This window comes from Drosophila busckii, chromosome 3R (genome assembly GCF_011750605.1).
Source record: "Drosophila busckii strain San Diego stock center, stock number 13000-0081.31 chromosome 3R, ASM1175060v1, whole genome shotgun sequence".
NCBI classification, from domain to species: Eukaryota; Metazoa; Arthropoda; class Insecta; order Diptera; family Drosophilidae; genus Drosophila; species Drosophila busckii.
In genome coordinates, this window is record NC_046607.1 from 20,483,951 (window position 1) to 20,503,654 (window position 19,704).

At 38.1% G+C, this 19,704-nt stretch overlaps 3 protein-coding genes across 4 annotated transcripts; all 3 read left to right on the forward strand.

Moving 5' to 3' along the window:
• The first annotated feature begins 15 nt into the window (after nt 1–15).
• On the forward strand, nt 16–2,466 carry LOC108602247 (synaptic vesicle glycoprotein 2B-like). 2 transcript variants are annotated; one of them, XM_017990296.1, is made up of 10 exons: nt 16–333; nt 401–563; nt 622–800; nt 854–1,035; nt 1,094–1,287; nt 1,556–1,712; nt 1,775–1,889; nt 1,942–2,101; nt 2,155–2,282; nt 2,338–2,466. In XM_017990296.1, the coding sequence occupies exons 1-10, from the start codon at nt 138–140 to the stop codon at nt 2,391–2,393; spliced, it is 1,530 nt and encodes a 509-aa protein (XP_017845785.1). In that variant the 5' UTR covers nt 16–137; the 3' UTR covers nt 2,394–2,466. The 2 variants fall into 2 exon arrangements, with proteins under 2 accessions (XP_017845785.1, XP_017845786.1); XM_017990297.1 differs by lacking the exons at nt 1,942–2,101; nt 2,155–2,282; nt 2,338–2,466 and having other exon boundaries at nt 1,556–1,716; nt 1,775–1,867.
• A 2,587-nt stretch (nt 2,467–5,053) lies between these two features.
• Nucleotides 5,054–14,737, forward strand: LOC108602319 (tachykinin-like peptides receptor 86C). Its single transcript, XM_017990403.1, has 8 exons — nt 5,054–5,412; nt 11,644–11,789; nt 11,969–12,182; nt 12,253–12,387; nt 13,606–13,686; nt 13,745–14,092; nt 14,151–14,269; nt 14,332–14,737. The coding sequence occupies exons 1-8, from the start codon at nt 5,231–5,233 to the stop codon at nt 14,610–14,612; spliced, it is 1,506 nt and encodes a 501-aa protein (XP_017845892.1). The 5' UTR covers nt 5,054–5,230; the 3' UTR covers nt 14,613–14,737.
• A 2,563-nt stretch (nt 14,738–17,300) lies between these two features.
• LOC108601430 (mitochondrial import receptor subunit TOM20 homolog) lies at nt 17,301–17,777 on the forward strand. Its single transcript, XM_017989328.1, has one exon. The coding sequence runs from the start codon at nt 17,301–17,303 to the stop codon at nt 17,775–17,777; it is 477 nt and encodes a 158-aa protein (XP_017844817.1).
• Nucleotides 17,778–19,704: the final 1,927 nt, after the last annotated feature.

The following is a 19,704-nucleotide window of genomic DNA, read 5'->3' on the forward strand; positions in this document are numbered from 1 at the left end:
CATTTAAAATTCCAGAAATGTTTTGAATTTCAGCCTCAAAATTTGCTTTTTTGATTTTGAAAAGTGTGCGCATTGGGAAAACAAAACCAATACGACACACCTTAAAGAGATTAAAGCGCGTGTGTTGATCTATTTAGATGGCTGACTTCGAGACGGCCATCGCTGAATGCGGCTTTGGGCTATTTAATGTATTCATTATGCTCAGTGCATTGCCCTGCTTGATGGGGATGGTATTTTCGGCAGCTTCCATAAGCTTTGTTTTGCCCACAGCCGAATGCGATTTGGGGCTATCAATGCAGGAAAAGGGCATACTGTTCGCAATTACTTATGCAGGTGAGTATTGACGCACATATGGCATATGGCATAGCTGTGAGTTATGGCTATGTGGGCGCTATTGCAGGCATGATATTGTCGGCAGTGCCTTGGGGCTTCATGGCGGACACAATGGGACGTCGTGTGGTGTTGATTAGTGGCGGCTGGCTGGATAGCATTTGTGTGTTGTGCGCTGCCTCAAGTCAGAATACCACACAGCTAATGGTGTTCAAGTTCTTTGATGGACTAATGTGCGTATGCGTAATGTTCCTATTGATTGTAACTGACACACATTATTGTAACTTGCAGCGTCTGCGGTCCCTTTGCTGTTGTTGTCAGCTATTTGGCCGAGTTCCACGGCAAGAAGCATCGGCCCTATATGATGCTCTTTGTTGGGCTTTGTGTATCAGTTGGTGCATTGGTATTGCCATTGATGGCCTATCTACTGCTGCCCAAGCACCTGAAGTTCAATGTTTTACGCTTGCAGTGTAAGTTCAAGCGCATAATTGTTAAAGCTCTAACTAAACACCTTTATATACAGTTCACACCTGGCACGTGTTTCTGGCCATTACAGCTGTGCCCAGTTTGCTCAGCGGCTTTTTGCACATATTTCTGCCCGAGAGTCCCAAGTTTCTGATGTCGCAAGGCAACTACAGCAAAGCCTTAAAGTCCTTGCAGTTTGCCTACGCGCTAAACAAGCGCAAGAGTCGTAACTCTTATCCGGTTAGTTGTTGACATAGCCCTAAGCAGCTCGTTGTGCTGAACTTTTTGCTCTTTGCAGATAACAGAGCTGGTTGATGTTCGCCCAGATCGTGAGGAGGATATGCCGAAGGGCAAGCTTACGCTGAGGCAGCGTTTTCAGTTGTCCAAACAGCGGTTTGTTGAAGGCTTGCAGCAGCTGAAGCCGATGTGCGCCAGTCCCTATTTGGCCATATCCATGCGTATTTACTGCTTGCACTTTTGTCAGGTGATGTGGTAAGTTATCAATAGCAAAGTGTGAAGCTCCAAACAATAAAATCGCCCATGTTCTGCGCCTTCTACAATTCCGCTAAATCTCCAGAGATTTCTGCGGCACTCGTGCGTTCCGATTGCGATTGCTTGTCTGTCTGTTGCGCATAAATTCACATGCGACTAAATTATAAGGACCCTGTTGTATACGCTTTGGATAAAACAAATACCCAGACATGCATTTCACATGTGTCACATTCCATTTATTGATTTCTTTCTTGTGCTTTTCTTTCAGTGTCAACTCGGTGCGTCTCTGGCTGCCACAAATCTTTGCCACCATGCATACGTTGGAGGTGCGTGGCGTACACGACTCGAGCATGTGTGCAGTGCTGAAACATAATTCCGAAATGTCAAAGGCCAGTTCACGTTTATTGAAAGAGGAATGCGATCTAGTAGGTAGGAGTTTGTTTGACTACAAGTTTCAGGCGCTAAAGTAATAAATTTAACCATCTAGAGTCATGATCCGAATACATATAGGGACAATATAATTGTGGCCTGCATATGCCTATTTGGTTATTGTCTCTTCTTTCCCATATTTCGCATACAAATTGTGGTGCGGCACTTGCTAAGTAAGCAAAGCTACAATTATCAGACTATATATATTAAAATTCATATTTATAGAGGTTTGCATGTTTGTATGCACCTTTCTGGTGGGTGGACTGTACTTTTCACAGAGCGCCACTGCAACGCTTGTTATAGCCGCCATCTATTTAACCATCATGGGTGTTTCTGCCTCAACTGTCATTGGCATGTGCGTTGTTGAATTCCCCACGCTAATGCGGTAAGTTTTTGAATTAAATTTTCGCGCTTTATATGTATCTTTCTATTTAATAGCACTATGGTTATATTGCTTATAATGACTTGTGGACGTTTGGGCTCACTCGTTGGCAATATGTTGCTGCCGCTGTTTATGAAAATGAATTGCTGGGCGCCATTTGTATATCTCTCGACCTTAATGTTAAGTATGCAGTCAGCTGTATTTAATATTAACTCCATTTAATTGCTTAAGCTTTACAGTTGCATTCATTATTTCATTATTCCTGAGAATTGATATACAACAGGCCATAAATTGATACAATACAAATATTGCTTATGCCAACGTTTTCTCGAATGAATATATGTACATATATCAAATAAAAATGGCTACATTTGTTTAGTTACAATTATTAAATCACTTATAAAATAATGAATTCAATCGAATATTGTCTGACTTTGTGCATTTCGCTTTATTGTTAGCTTAACATCAAGTGTCAGACTTATGGTCGCTGCTGTAAGTAAAAAAAATACGCTCAAGTTTGAATAAAATATTAATCAAGTCAAAGCAACTGTGTGTGTGTGTGTGAGCTGTGGTTAATGCCAGCTAATTACATTTTAATCTTGCCAAAGAATATTTTCATTAATTTCAATGCGCGCTTGTGCTGCTGACAGCAACGCAACTAATCTACACCCACTTACTAACTCACACACTTGTCTGTGACTCAGCTGTGACATGCTAATTATACACACATACATACAAATGCTGTGTGTGTATGTTCTGCTGCATTTTGTTGGGTTTCAAAGTGATTTTTCACATTAAATTAAATATCAGAAATAACTTGCGTATCAATAAATCAAGTCAAGTGTTAGAGTGAAAGTTCTAACAGCCAGACAAGTCAATACTATTTTTTATGCTCGCCCCCATTTGGGGGTTGGGCTGGGGCTGGCTGGCTGAGATGTCAGGCTAACACTCGCTGCTATGTTGTTAGTGCCACAATGTTGGCCACAACCCATTACTCATGCTGTCAAAACAAAAGTCAAGCGGTAATTGACACATGTTGACTTGTGGCATGCTACCAAGTGGCAAGCAGAGTGTTTGCGTTCGTACCTTGCCAATGTACTAAACCAAAATTAATAGTAGTACTAGCTGCTGCTGCTGCTGCTAATTAATTGTGTTTATATAGCAAAAGAGAGCGACTAAGCGTGTCATAGCATGACAATGTAACTCAAAATCGACAAATCTAGCAGGGCACTTAGTTAATGCTTTGAACTATATAAATAAAGAGCAGCTGCCAGTGTATCATTAAGCGTTCCAGTAGTCCCTAGCGATAGAGCGAGAGAGCGCGCAGCATAAAAAGCAAAATACAACAAACGCGCATAAATTTAACATAATAAACATGCAGAAATCGCGTTGAATATAAACGAAAGCTGGAGACTGCTAGCTACCAAAATTTGAGTGTGTGTGCTATGGGCGGGCGCACTTAACAGTCCTGCGTGTGCGTGTGTGTGTGTGTCTATGTGTGGGTGTGGTCATGGGCTGGCCTAAGCATACTTATACACATACATATGTATGCCATAAACTAAACGCAACAACATCATAAAAAAATAGCAGCCATGTTGGCTGCATATCCGTGTATCAGATATTTAAGTCCACGCACACGTACGCGTAAGGATGCGCGTGTGTGTGTGGGTGTCTAGTTTGGTTGGGCAGTCATAATCTGGCATGTGCAAATACAAGGGGCAACTTAACATTTTCAGACATTAGCAGGCAACACAACTAGCCAAGCATTAATATAAATAAAATATACAGAAACAACAAGCAGTTGGAGTGTTGCGACTTGCCCATGTCCTCTATTACAATTTACAGGTCATTCATCAACTCAACAAGAGGCGAGAAATTTATTTGACGCCCGTCTGCCTAAACAAAAACCGCAGGCAATAAGCATAGGCTGCTGTGCTCATAATTAAGAGCAAGCGCTTAAGCGCGCTCTTAATAGCTATAGCTATAGCTATAACCGCTCTTGCAAAGCTAGCCAACATGTTGCTGCTTGTGGCCGTTAGCAACATGTTGCGGCGCTGTTCTCAACAGGTTGTGAGGCTGAGCTGCTGCTGCTAGCAAAGGTGATTGCACTGTTAAGCGGCTGCTGTGTCTGCAGACAGCTTTAGACAGTCTTTTGATTAAGCAAAGTTTTAGTAAATTAAGCAAAGTTTGCAACAAGCGCAAGTCTCGTTTATTAATACGCAGCAGTTAATAACTACGCATGCTGTTAATGCAACATTACGGCCACTGTGGGGCGCCTTCAAAATTAACACAGCAACCATTGCAGACTTTTTGTCGTAAGCGTATGTAATGCGCATAGTCGTCGGCAGAACTTCAGGCCAGCAAGTTGGCGCGTAGCGGCGGCAGGCAAAAAATATAAAAAACGCGCTTAGTGTTTAAAGTGCGTACAACAAAAGATTTAAGCAAGTAATTAAAACATAATTATGCAAGTGAAAAAAAGCTGTGAGCGTGGTGTAATTTAAATTACAAATTTACAAAAAAATATGCAAATTCTGTAAATGTGAATTGTGATACACAGAACACAGTTTTTTATTTGAAAATTACAGGCTATTGTCAGCTTACAAAATAAAGTCATAAATAAGTTACATGCAAATGCTTTTAAACAAAATGTAAAAACAAAGTGCAGCAGCGCTAAAAAGTGAAGTTGTCAACAACACGGCGCAAAACAAAAATCGTTGACAGCCAATCAATTAGTGGAATTAAATATACGCAGTGTTGTGTGTTATTGCAACTGCAGTCGACTTAGTGGCGCCGCCGCCAAACTTATGCGGCCATGCAACTTGTTGTACGCAAATTGCGGCTGATTAATTATGCATTAAATGCAGTGTGTGCGCGGCTTTTGTTGTAATCCAATGCTTACGCTCGTTGCTTACGCATAAAATGCTTATAATTAAAATCCGCAAATTATCATCTGCTCATAACTTGACTTGCGTGGCAAATGAAAAGAATTTCTATGTCATAACTGTGCATTAACACAAGCGCGCATTATACAACCGCAGGCTCCAACGTGTGTGTGTGTCAGAGTGTGAGTGTGTGTTTCTGTCAGGCTGACCGCTTATCAACACGCTATAGTTAAAAACAAAAAAAAAGAAAATGTCGGATATTGTGGATACGGAACTGCTGGTTAACTGCACAATCTTGGCCGTGCGTCGCTTCGAGTTAAATAGCATTGTGAATACAACGCTATTGAATAGCCTCAACCGCACCGAGGTTGTGAGTCTGCTCTCCAGCATCATAGAGAATCGGGATAATCTGCAGAGCATAAACGAAGCCAAGTAAGTTGAAAACTTTAATAGCTACGTTTTGTTTATTTGTCTATTAAGCTATTGTAATTATACTAATTGAAATATATATAGCTTAATTGTTGTCTTAGATTCAAGATTGCTTTTAGTTCAGCTAGCAAGTCAAGCTTATGTTACCTAATTAAAATCTAAAGGAGCTTTTAAGTTAAATTATCACTACTTTTATGATTATGCTTAAATTTTCTATGATATTTATAAGTCTATGAACTTGAGTCTTTACTGCATAAAATGTTTCGGAAATTAAACTTGCTATAAGACACATTTTCGTCAAGCTATTTTACTATCAAGTTATTCTTTAAATAAATTTAATACAAACGTGCTCGTTGGCACTCAGCTTCAATGCTTTGGCAACAAAATGCTTAAGTCAGCTGATGTTTTGATAAGCCTTAAGGCAGTCTGCCTCAGATACTATCTGCATACATTTAATGCTTACTCCAGTGAAAAGCAAAGCACCGATGGTATCGTTCAGTTCCAGTGCAGAACGATCGATAGTTGCTATATATTTAGTTTAATCAAACTTTTGAGCTAGTATAACCAACTCAGTCCATAAGTTGTATAGACTGTGGATCTTGTGCAACTTTTAGGATCAATTACATAATTATTTTCGAAAAAAGCTCAATCACGTCTGGTATTATCTTACAATTAATGTAGCAAGCGGAATGAATATATACATGCAATGCATTGGAAGTTAAGCTCGTAGCAAGCAGCAGCAGTTGCTCATATTTTTAATATAATTTTGGCAATATATAAAGCTTTAATACGCGTGCAGCGGCTGCAAATAATCGATTGCGAATATTTTGGTAGCGCTGAAATAAAAGTGTAAGGATTATAGCTAATCCAAGCGTTAAAGCCATTTAATGTAATTGATAAATTGGCTGAACTTAAGCTAAATCAATTATGCGGCGTTCAATTGAAATCAATAAATCATTTTTATTTTATAACTTGCAATAAGTCTATGAAGATTTGCCTCAATGTCTGTAACAATTTATTTATCACTTTTGTCTCTTGTTTATTTATGCTAATATGAAATCAGCATTGCCATTAAGTTATTGTGGTCATCATGCATAATAACAATGGCTTAATATTGCTGCCACAATTTGTGGCAGATTTCTATTAGCACACTAACGAGCACTTAATGCCACCAATACCAAATGCTGATTGACACTTGAAGTATTTGCCATTTTATGTAAATATATAAATCCCATGCATAATGCCAGCTTTATGTGTAATTGATGAGGCAAGCTTTAAATCTTAACGACAGCAATGTTTGCTTGTAGACAAGCAAAGCTGACGTTGCTTTATATTAATTTGATGGATTTGCATTGGCCTTAATCAAAAATAAGCAAAGCAAGGCTGCATTAAAGTCTCAAAGGAGTGCAGCCAGACAGACAGAGTACGATCGACTTAATGAACGCGAATTACCTGCTCAAAGAGCATAAAAAACGTTATTGATTTTTGATTAAAGTGTTTGATTAAACTATTGAAGCTTGCGTAACTTTTTCTATTAGGCACTGTTGGTATTTGGCAACAAAATTGTTGTTGCGTTGGGAATTGCACGCAAACTAAGTTTCGCCTAGTTAAGCCGTAGCTACAAATTGCTTTTTCTTTTGACAAAACAAAAGTGCACACACAGCAACCAAATAATTAAATTCAGAGTGCAAAATCTAGCTGACAAATCCCGCAGCAGCGACAGTAGTAGCAACAACAAATACAAATACAGCTAAGCGAAGAGGCTTTGACAAATATCCAGGACGCAGAGCGAGCAATAAATGTCAATGGCAAAGTTGCGCAACAATCAACACAATTATTTGTTGCTTGTCAGTGAAGCTTCAGGTGAATACATCACAGCAACTACACAAACTACACATAACAATATATAAATAGTTATAGTGCAGACGTGGGCGTGAGTCTGCGTGTGTCCAACTTAAGCTCATTATGGTTGGACCTTTCGGGTTTTGTGGCTTAGCAGCAATCAAGCAAAATACCTCAGCAATGTTAGCCGCTGGCATACACTGCGTATGCGTGTTCAAGTTATTGTAATTGCCCGACGACCAACATATTTCTTGTCTTTAAAGCGCTCAGCATTAGGCTTTAGCCTTTTTTTTATGTTTATGACATTTCATACGCTTATTGATTTTGATGCCAAGCTCTTGGTCCTTTTTTTTGTTGCGCGCTCTCTCTCTAAATCCAATCACAATTTATATGTGCGCATAAAAATAATTTAAAGTACTTCAAGCATGACATTGAGAAAGAGCTCAGACAAAAAAAATATTGTTTGGCTTACGCGCCAACCTTTTAAACACGGCCAACACAAAAAGCAGCAGTCAACAAAGCATAACGTTGTCTCAGCCTGCCAGTTTATAAAAAATATATATAGCCCACTCGGCTAGGGGTAACAAATTGTGGCAACTGTAGTAGTAGTGCAACTGAGCCTGAGCCTGGGCCACGCAGAAATTTGCATATGACAAGTTTTTCAATTAACTTTGTTTTTGCCATTCGTAAGCTGACCGAAAAAAAAGAACAGAAAGTGGCCATAAAACAAATTCCCCAGCTGAGTGTTGAGAGACGGCAAATTATAGCTACAAGGACAATGCGAATGACTGAAGCAGACAGCTGGGCGTGCAATTTGCAATTGGCTACAAATAGCTGCAGCGTTGCAAGGCAATAATAAACAACAAGGTGAGCTGCAAAAATAATTAGCGCGACTATTAAATGCTCTACAATCAATTCAAGTGTGTGAAACTTTCAGCGCGATGATTAGCAACAAAGCAAACACAATACGAAACGCAACGAAAACAGCAAAACAATGAGCTGTGACAATCTCGCCACATAAATCTAAATTGAAAGTGGACTCATTTGCGTCACATTGGGCGAGTACGTGCTTGAATTACGCCAGCCCGATAAGCATACAAACATACATCTGTATATACATGTTGATCATTGTTTTTGCAAGCCAATGGTGCTGAGAGCCGCTGGGCTACAATGCTTGAGTGGGCATGAATTTGATAACAGACGCGCTGACCATGCCAACATTAGTGCTGCTTGAATGAGCCTTGAAAGGATTGCGGAAGCGATAAATTAGCTAAACAACTAGTGAAGCTTAAACAGCGAATGATTGCAACTCTCTCTCTCTCTAAATTAACGTGACACATCTGCACATCTGACTTTTCTCTATTGATCTGCGCTGCTGTTTAAAATTTCATATTTAACTTTGTGTCTATCTAATGAAGCACTTATAAACGTGACCGTTAACTTTGGCATAAGTTGTGCGTGCTTTACTTTGGCAACTTTTTGTTGCTGGCATCGGCATAAAGTTACCAAACTTTATGTTAGCCACAGCCACAACTTTGCAATTTCTATTAGCTTGCACCTCAGCAGCAACCAGCTCTGGCCACAATTGAGTGCAGCATAAAGCCAAACCAACTACAAATATCTCAATGTGGCTCTGCTGGCAACGTTGTTAATATTTGACATGCATAATGTAAAGTAAGTCACGCATTGCAACTGAAAAGTTGATTTTAAATGTGCCAGCCAGCAAAATTGCAAAACTGCATATAGAGTAGTTTTCGTAGCTTACTATATATATATAGACGACTGACAGTGACAGCCCAAGGGCATTCATGAGCGACAGATAGACAGTCAGATGTTGTGTGCTGCAATTCTATATTAATCATTTATTGTAAATTTAGTTACAAATTAAGCGCAGCTCTCTAGCTGTTATTAGGCAGCAGCAAATGAGCATAAATCCAACACCTTTAGTTGTCGCTTAACTAGCGACAAGTTGCTGCACAGAAGTAGGCAACACTTATTGTGCACTGCAAAATAATCTGTTGATTGCTTCAAGTAGAATTCCAAGTATAGCATATAATGCAAATAAAGCTACTATTATTTATAAAAGTTCAATGGTATGCGTAGGTTCTTGGTAAGGCTCAGCTGCTAGGCAAATTCGCAGAATTCTGCGTAAGTCTCTTAGGCGCACATAAGTAGGCAACAGTAGTTGACGCACTGCTTTTCAGATTATAAGTTATCGTAACTAAGTTGCTAGTGTTATTTACAGTATTGTAAACATTCAATTTGGAATAACTAAAGTTACAACTTAAGTGTGTTCTACGAATTTTTATTTCGTATATTTCGCTTTGCTTGGCGCCTTGCTTATTAAATTTTATTGTGTGCCAAGTTAAAGTCAGTTGCTTGCCAAGTTCATTTTACTCTTTGCCTTTGTTGCCAACAACGCAGAAATACACAAAAAACAATAAAAATTATGCCTCTATTAGCGTAATGACGTTGCTGGTGCCAGCAGAAACAAAAAATGAAACGTGTTGCGGAAACGGAAATAATTAGTGGACATTTGCGCGCCCCAATACGGATTTCCGGCTAGCTACTTACACAAGATTATTATGATTATTATAACAGCAGCAATTTTGTTGCGCGCCCCAAATAAAAAATAACACAGATTTATAAAGTTAATTTTTCAGACACGACCAAAAGCAAAGCAAAATTTACATAATGTGCGCCATGTAAATTTGTTTAAATTAAGGCACTTATTAATTTCGAACCTTTGCTAGCGCAACCAGCTAATGGCTGCAGCTTAAGTCTATTTGCGTTGGATGGCGCACAATAGTCTTAAAAGTTGTTTGTGAGCTAATTTGGGGTTTTGCTGCAATTTCAGCAATAGCTGCCCACAGTGCTGTTAGCCCAGTGCTGCAACAACAATCGCCTGTGGCTTTGGCTTTTGTGTGTAATTTAGTTTTTAGGCAAACACATTTCAGCGCAAACAAATTGGCGGCATCGCCTGTGCAGACAATGACATATGCACTTCCGTTTCCGTGTGGTCTTTGCGCTTAAAATATATTTTTACAGCGCCGGCTGTCAGCGGCAAGCAAACATATATACATATATACAAACTGTAGCCACTTGTATGCACAACACGTAACTGTTTTTATTTTGCAACAGCAACTCAAGTGCACACAGGCATAAAATATGCATAATTAAAATCAATTAATGCGGCTGCTTACGCAATTGAATGCATGCGCTCAAAAGCGTATAAAAAACGCTTTAAATGCAGCTTGACTTTAAGCAAAGTAACAAATTAAAACATAACAATGTAAATTTTCATAACATTAAGTCATTAAACAATGTCAATTTAATTTATGCCAATAAATGTTTGCATAAATCACATTTTTTTATGTTAGCATTGCCATATTTTATTAATAGTCTGCATAATTATGCGGCTTTTCAATAAATAATATTATAAGTCGGCAAGCCAGACAAAAATTCACTAGAACTTGTCACTTACATTCGAATATTGCCTATGTCTGGCAAAATTTTTGCAAACATAAATTCTGAGAACATCAAAATATAGACAAAAGCGTAGCAAATGAGCAATTTGCATTTAACTTGTTTAGTCTAGCCACTGCTACATTCATTCATACAAATTGCAATCATACAATTTTGCAGTTATTAAATTTCTTGCTAATAATAAGCTTAATAGCAAATATAGAAGAGTTTTCTGCACAATGTTGCATAAAAGCCAAACCGAGTGGCATTTGACTAATTAATAGACTTGGCGTGGCTGCCAGCGAGCAACCACTTGGCTAATCAGTATGCCAGGCAATCAGGCAAGTGCCCTCCCAGCTAATTAACGCATGTATATGTTGCTTGGCTTTGGCTTTTTGCCCAGCCAGCCATACGCTAAACTAAAGCTCTCAAGTGTATAACATAATAAAGAGGACAAGCAAATCCGATTACTTTAAATTTATTGTTGCGCTCTTTTTATTAATATTATGATGCTATATCGAATTTCCTTGAACAATTTGCTGCGCATATTTGAAGCTACATTGATTTTCTATAGCGCCACACACACACAACAGGATATAGTTGGTTATACGAGCTGCTTGAGTGCTGTCTTAATACACTTAAGCATAGCTTAAAGTATAGTTTGCTCTTTGTCTGTGTATATATATGCTTGTATGTGTGTGTGTTGCAACGTTTTATTGAGCGCACTGAAGCGCATAAGCATTTAAGTTTTGATAAACATACAAACTGCACAAACAAGATATTTTAAGTTTACAAATTGTCTGTTACAAGTGCACTGCAAAAAATAATATACATTCAATTAAAATTCTTTTTTGTTAGCTTTACATTTATTTAAAGCGAAAGTTGCTCTCACTCTCATTCGTATATTTTTATCCTTTTTAAACGCAGAGATTTTCTAACCGAATGCCTGTTTCCATCGCCCACACGTCCATATGAGTTGCCATGGGAACAAAAAACCATTTGGGCCATTGTATTTGGTCTGATGATGTTTGTGGCCATCGCTGGCAATGGCATTGTACTATGGATTGTTACAGGTAAGCGCTTAATATACGTTGCATTCAACAGAAAAACGCGCATACGCTACGTTTGCCAGCTGGCTGAACCTCTCAAGGCCAATGACTTGGCATCTACTTCAACTGCTGTTCTTTTTTTTTGTTTTTATTCACGTGCTGTCACGTTTCAAATTCCATTTTATGTGCTTTCTGTTTTGCAGGACATCGCAGCATGCGCACAGTTACAAATTATTTTCTATTGAACCTAAGCATTGCTGACCTGCTGATGTCCTCATTGAACTGCGTTTTCAACTTTATATTCATGCTGAATTCGGATTGGCCATTTGGCTCGATTTATTGTACCATCAATAATTTTGTGGCCACGGTAACCGTCTCCACATCGGTCTTTACGCTGGTGGCCATTTCGTTTGACAGGTGAGTTAAGTGCTGCCGTTTTGGGTCCTTTCACCGTTCACCATGCGCAATCATCGTTTTTTATCTGCAGATATATTGCCATTGTACATCCTTTAAAGCGTCGCACATCGAGACGCAAAGTACGCTTCATACTGGTGCTGATCTGGGCCCTCAGCTGTGTGCTCTCAGCGCCTTGTTTACTCTACTCCAGCATCATGACGAAGCAGTAAGTGCAAGCTAAGGTTACCAACAGCCCCAGCTCTTTGTTTATTACCCAACGTTGTCTTTACCTGGCAGCGTGTAATAAACATAAACAAATTCTGCCAGTCTTAGTTCAAGCTGCACTTGATTTGCCGCCTGCGGCGTCACATGTTAAACTTTAGCACTTTGCATAGGCGTCAATCTAAATGCCACCATCTGATGAAGAATTTTCGTACACATTTAGCTGAAAGAGAAGTTGCTGCAGGCAGCACCGACTGTGTAAGACTGTGTGCCATTGAGTTGTTAAGTTGCAGACACGCTTGTAAATTTTATAAATACTATAAACTCTGCAGCAACAAAGATTGTTTGCTTTGGATTATACGCCAGTCTGTACTAAAATATATATTTTTGATTGTCTGCCTGCTGTTGCGTTTTGCTGCAGAGTCGAAAAATATTTACATTGGCGCCCAATATTAACTCGACAACAGCCAAATATGTTTTTATTTAGGCTGTCGACTTAAAACGTTGCCAGCAGCAACAGACAGCAAATTATTTATTAGCAAACTGACAAATCTAAAACGCCAAATATGAATGATACAAATCGCAAGGTGCAGCTATAAAAAGTTTAGCCCTGAGCAGCGCACAACAAATTCAAAATTCCAGCTAAAAATGGGTTCGCGTATGCGCTGCTAAGCGACTGTATATTGAATTTACTCGATAATGCTGTGAATAATAAAAATATTCGGGGCTTAGCATACCAAATACATAGGTCAGCAATTGTTTTAAGCTCTAAAGCATGCCAATCGATTATGGCTGCTGGATGCTAAAGCCAATGATTTGGGGAATTTAAACACAATGTATACAGCAATATACCGAAAAATTTCGTTTGAAAGCCACAAGCACAAAATTCATAAATATTCAACATAATCGATGGCACAAAAATTGAATTGGCCCACTTAGTAACTGCTGTCAAAATTATCGGTGCTAGGGGGGTTCATATCTCTTTTTAAGTGCGCGTCATACAAATTAGGCTTTCAATTTCGTTAAAGGGGCCAGAGCGTAAATTTTATGCTTGACAGCATCAAAACCTTTTTGCCACGCAACTTTATGTTGCTAACAAAAGGTAACTGCTGCTTATTTAATTAAGGATGAAAAGCTGTAAGCAAAGCAAAACTTTCGACTTTAAGCGTAAAGCAATTAAAGCATATTGCGTATACGACACGTAACATTTTTCTTTTGACAGCTATTACAATGGCAAATCACGCACTGTCTGCTTTATGATGTGGCCAGATGGACGCTATCCCACATCTATGACCGACTATGTGTAAGTAGCACACAAAATAATTAATATAATTACTAATGCCACACCAACTGAACTACAGCTACAATCTCACCATACTGGTGCTGACCTATGGCATACCCATGATTGTGATGCTTGTGTGCTATACGCTAATGGGCCGCGTGCTTTGGGGCAGTCGCTCCATAGGCGAGAACACAGATCGCCAAATGGAGTCAATGAAATCGAAACGCAAAGTTGTGCGCATGTTTATTGCCATTGTAAGCATCTTTGCTATATGCTGGCTGCCCTATCATCTATTCTTCATCTATGCCTATCACAACAATCAAGTGGCATCCACAAAGTATGTGCAGCATATGTACTTGGGTTTCTATTGGCTGGCCATGTCGAATGCCATGGTGAATCCCATCATATACTACTGGATGAACAAAAGGTAAATTCAATAGAATTTCCACTTACAGTTGCTCTATTGTTTTTATTTGTGCACCTAGATTTCGCATGTATTTTCAACGCATAATTTGTTGCGGTTTCTTGGGTATTAAGCGCTATCGTTACGATTCCCCCAAGAGCAGGCAGCACAACAAGCACAGCTCCAATCGACACACACGAGGTAAGTGGCGCGCTTTCATTTCTGTTCGCTTTAGTTTGCTAATTGAGCTACAAATTGCGCAGCGGAGCCGAAGAGTCAGTGGAAGCGCAGCACCATGGAAACGCAAATCCAACAGTTGCCCACAACTTCAACGCGCGAACGTCAGCCGGCGCTGCAGAGTCTGAATAACGCGGCCATAATGGAGCGGCCCGCAGATGGCAATAGCTCACCCATTTGCCTTTCCATACAGGACAGCGTGGGCAAGCGGCAGCATGTGAATATCAAATATATTTCATGTGATGAGGACAATAATCCAGTCGAGGATGAGCATGAGATCTTTACGCAGGCGATCAAGCAGCTGTGATCCTGTGTAGTAGACCCAAACACTTGAGCGGTTTCGTTAATTAAGCTGGCAAAATAATTGTAAATAGTTAAAACGCAGCGCTCTTAAGTCTTAGCTGTACATATATGTAGTTCAAATTTAAAACAATTATGCGTGTCATGTTATTTGTTTTTAACTGTAAATTTATATAAAATAAAATACGTGTAGTTTTAACTTTAAGCAAGTTGCTGCAGCCCTGCAGTGCGGCTGAAGCCCCAAACAATTGAATTGCAAAAGTTGCTGTACTGTGTAAAGTTTCTAGTTGCAAGCCGTACTGTTGGGTTATAGTAATGTATATGTTTTATTTCTGACTTAAATGCTGTGTCTGTTATTTTACATGTATGTGTATATTTTTTTGTTTCAGCAATTTGTGTAAATAAATTGTACTTGCAAAAAAAGAAGCGATTGGTATGCGTTGTGTGATTTTCAACAGCTGTTTGTATTTTTGTTTACAACTCAAGCGGGGGCTTAAAAAAATGCTGCTGTTTAAAATGCAGACTACTCTAGTAAAGTGTTTGTTACATACATTTATTTATGTGGCGAAAAGTTTGAAAACTTTTTTGCTGCCGGCCCTTTGAGCTATTTTTGCTACGCTTTTGTTAATTTGGCAGCAAGCAATTTGTTGAATTATTGAATTTTAACAGCTGGCTGAGCAGCGTTGGCTGTAAATATTTCTTAATTTGATTATGTTAAGCGCTTTAGCATATTTTATTTGACTTTGGGCTTGCTTCAATTATTCTCGGACGTATTTATAATTTATTTACATTTAGCTAAAAGCAGTTTGTATACATTTGCATGCCAAAAATAACTAGCTTTGCTTTTTGGACTACAAAGCACAAACTTTATGCGACAAGTATACGCAACGTTGCACTCTGGCCAATGATGCTAAGAGCATTGCGGGTGAATTAAATGCCATTCAGCTAGCAAATAAAAGCATTGCAAAGAGGTTAACAAAGAAAGTAAAAAAAGGTTTTTCATTTCAATCAAGCTAAAGCCAAAGCCAAAGTGCAGCACAAAATGCTACAAATTCCAGCTGTCAAATTTGATTACCGTAAATTTCAATCGTTGCGCTGGGCAAGTTGTAGACAAACTTTAAAGCATTAATGAGCGCAAATTGCTTGTTGTTATAGCCGGCGCGATAAAACCCTATTTGTTGTTTGCTGCCTACAGAAAACACATTTAGCGTAATAGGATTTTATGGGTTTTTACACAAAAGCAACTGAACAGTGAAGACAACACACACACACACACAACTGTGTGTAGCGAGCGCAAGTGTGTAAGCCTCATAGAAATGCCATTTTAATGGTATGTAAAGCATAATACAAACAATTTGCATAATAAGATGATTTTCGGTTAGCGCTTTCAATTGCGCTGTCAACGTATCGAGTTGTCTCCAGCCCGCAACACTCGCTGCCACCCACACAGTCCATTGCCATGACAGCAAACGCCTTGAAATTCATTTGAAAGCCATATCCTTCGACGACTGCCAAGATACATATCACCCACACACACACATATGTGCGTGTGTGTTGTGCCTTGTTGTTGTCATATTAAGTGGCCTTCAAATCTTTTTTTTTTGCTTTTTGTACGCAAAACATATGTTAACAGTCTGTTAAAAGACAAGCATTAATGCTGTAGTTGTTGTATGCTCATGAATTTAATATACACTTTGTTGTAAATTGTTAATAGTCTGCGGTTTTCTTATTAAATCTTCGAAATTGAGGTCGTAGATTTGGCAATAAAAATCTCTAACTAATGCTTTTTAAATATTAATAACTAACCAGACTTTCATTTATGTTTTGCCTTCGTTAAAGATTTAATTTAAATTGATTTGCTTGAATTAGCTTGTTGCATACTTTTCAGCGCTTTTAGTCTGCCATTTGACATTTTGCTAAATTGCTAAGTGTATTAAGACTAAATTGTCTATTTGCAGTTGCTGTGAATATTCAACAGTTGGCAAAGCTACACAAAACTGACTGTGAAAAATGGAATTGTGCTTAAATTTATATTTATGCTATACTGTTTTGGTTTGTTTTGTTTGTGACAAATAAAATGCATTACATTTTTTAGCTAATGCTGCAGCTGACAATGTACATTTTAAATAGCATTTTAATCATCCGCATGACGCAAGTGGTATATAAATAAAGCGCTGAATACAGGGTGACGATAAGATAATATAATAGCTGGCCTGCTATTAATTATTTTGATGTAACAATAACTTAACTGAGTTTGTAATGCAGATGGCTAAGAATTTTTTCATGCACGCTACCTAAACTTGCTCACCCTGTATCTAAAACTCACATTTAGCATTTGAACAGCATTAGCTAATTTAAGCCGTGTGCACATTGATATTAAGCAAATTAAAATTTGATTGAGGTCTGACGTTTTACCTTTTTAAATTTAGTTAGCTATTTATACAACAGCTGCACATCACTGTCAAGCTTTAATTTAAAAAATAAATAGTTTTAACCTTTGATGTCGCGAGCTGTGCGCGTGACAAGTCGAATGTTTCCAATTAAAATATATAAAAAACCTAGTAGGCTTTTTCACACGATTTACAAAATATACGGACAACTTTTTTATTATATTTATAGCCGCATTGAAACAAGGCATATAAAACACACATTTCGTTAGCAATTAAATAAATTTTTTTTACAACACGCATACAAAATGCCTGGAACTTTGCTAAGCCCAGCAAAACTTGGCATAGCTGTGGGTCTGGCCGGTGCCGCATTTCTGGGCTATTGTGTGTATTTCGATAACAAGCGTCGCAGTCATCCAGAGTTTAGAAAGCAACTTATCGAACGTCGGCGTCGCCGTAATAATAAATCAGCCGAATCCCCAGATGATGTGCCCATACTATCCGACCAAAAGTCAATCGCACAATATTTTATGCAGGAAATCAAAAAGGGTGAACTGCTGCTAAGCCAGGGCGACCTCGAAGGCAGCGCCGAGCACTTTATGAATGCCATTACTGTTTGTAACGCGCCAGGCAAACTGCTCAGCATGCTGCAGACGTCGCTGCCAGTGCAGGCTTTCGATTTACTTCTGAACAAGCTCAACAAGCTCAACAGCTACCATATGCAGACACAAAGGATGCCAAACGCGTTAGATGGCATGGTAGTAGACGATGGTAGCGTGGAGTAAGCTTAGGCTAAAAATTCATTACTGTTGGTTGTCAAGATTTCAAGTTTAAGTGTAATAAAGGAGCGCAATTGTAAAGACGAGATCTGTTTTATTAATCGCTTATAAATGTTAACAAAGTCTGAAATTAAAACGAAATATGTCGCTAGTTTATGTTTAATTAGCATAACTTGCTCAAAAATCATGCGATTCTTGCATCGTTTGCTGTTTTATGTTTGTATTGATGTTAAAAACAAAGTTGCATCTTTACATTTTGTATTGCACAACTTTTAAATTTTGATGAAAACTGCAAGGGCGACCTTTTGTTATTGATGTAACTCTAGTTGAGAGCGGCGTTCGTCTATTATCATTCGTTTGCATTAACGTTTTGCTACTTATAGCAATGAGCTGCAGGCAGCCACAATATGCAGGCCTGAGCTAGTCAAGCAAATGACATCCATGCCATGGTTTATCTCTAGAAGAAAGTAAGTTAAAAGGAAATTCATCTGCATCTACATCTTTATTCTTATCATTTTATTTATTTACAGCCCAATGTGCTTGCGCTGCATGAGGACATGATCATGGGGAATAGCTGCGGCGCTTCTCCACTAATAGAAGTGCGTACTGCAACGGACTTCACCGCTTCACTGTCAACAGTTTGCAGTCCACATCCGTGAGAGCGGGAGCCATCTGGACTAATCATCAGTCAACAACAATGATAGCTTTGCTGCTCGAACGGATATTGAAGTACCTTTAACTTAAGTTAGCTGTATTTATTGATTACTAATAAGAGGAGTACAAAGTATTTAAAGCAAGAAACAATTGTTCAACTACTATTTAATATTTTGTTATTATTCTAACTACATAATACAATTAATATTACTTTTATATAATTACGCATTTTGCTTACTGCCAAATAGTTACTATTAATACTATTATTATACATTGTATATACATATATTCATTTTAATAAAATACTAAACAAAAACAAACTAAGTATGTGTTATTATTTGTAGAGAGAGAAAATAATTCTTAAGGAAGGTTTATTCTAAATAGCATTTGTAGATTGCGTATGCGCTCCATCTTCCGCTTTTCTTCGAATGCACGCTATAGATCTTTAGGAACAGCTAGTATCTGGATAAATACAACAACAATAACAAACATTACTTACCTTACTTACCTGTTGTATCCGTCATACTTACCTTTGCTAAGGCCGCAAGTTTTACCCAGTTCAAATTGAATTTTTACATTCAAAATGAATTTAGTTCTTTTTAAATTGTAATTGATTTTAGTTTTATATTACCTTCTTGAGATAGAGCTCAACAAAATCTGTAATAAAACATTTATTTACAGCTTAGAAATGAACAAAACACAAGTCTGCATCATTTGTTTTTTACTCAAAAATCATCCGATTCCTAAACGGTTTACTGCTGCATGCTTGTTTCGATGCTTAAAACATTGTATCATTATATTTTGAATTATAGGCATGAAACTTTAAAATCGGAAGCAATCAAAGCTTGATACTCCACGAAAATTTGTCTTGTTTGTTTACTATTTTGTTATAACATCCAATAATTTTTTATATCAGAGCCTATTTAAAGCTGCATTTTAATGTGCTTCCACACAACATAATGACGTATAGAACAATTATGATCGTGATTTTTTAACTTAGTTATAGCTTTCGCCAAAGGTTTGAAATTTAAGCAAAAAGTAGCTTTTTGGCATTGGATTTATTTGCCATAACTTTGTCAAAACAATTTTTTTATTGATCTAACTTAACAACATATGTTTTTTACAATCTCATGATTAAATTAAGCCAAACCACTCTTTAGTCCGATTTTTTTTTGGCTGAGATATACGCTTCTCAAAGTTTAAAATGATAAGAAATTTGAAGACGGCATCATTTTGGCAAAAATTACGGGTTAATCACGTTTTTTGACCAAAATATCGA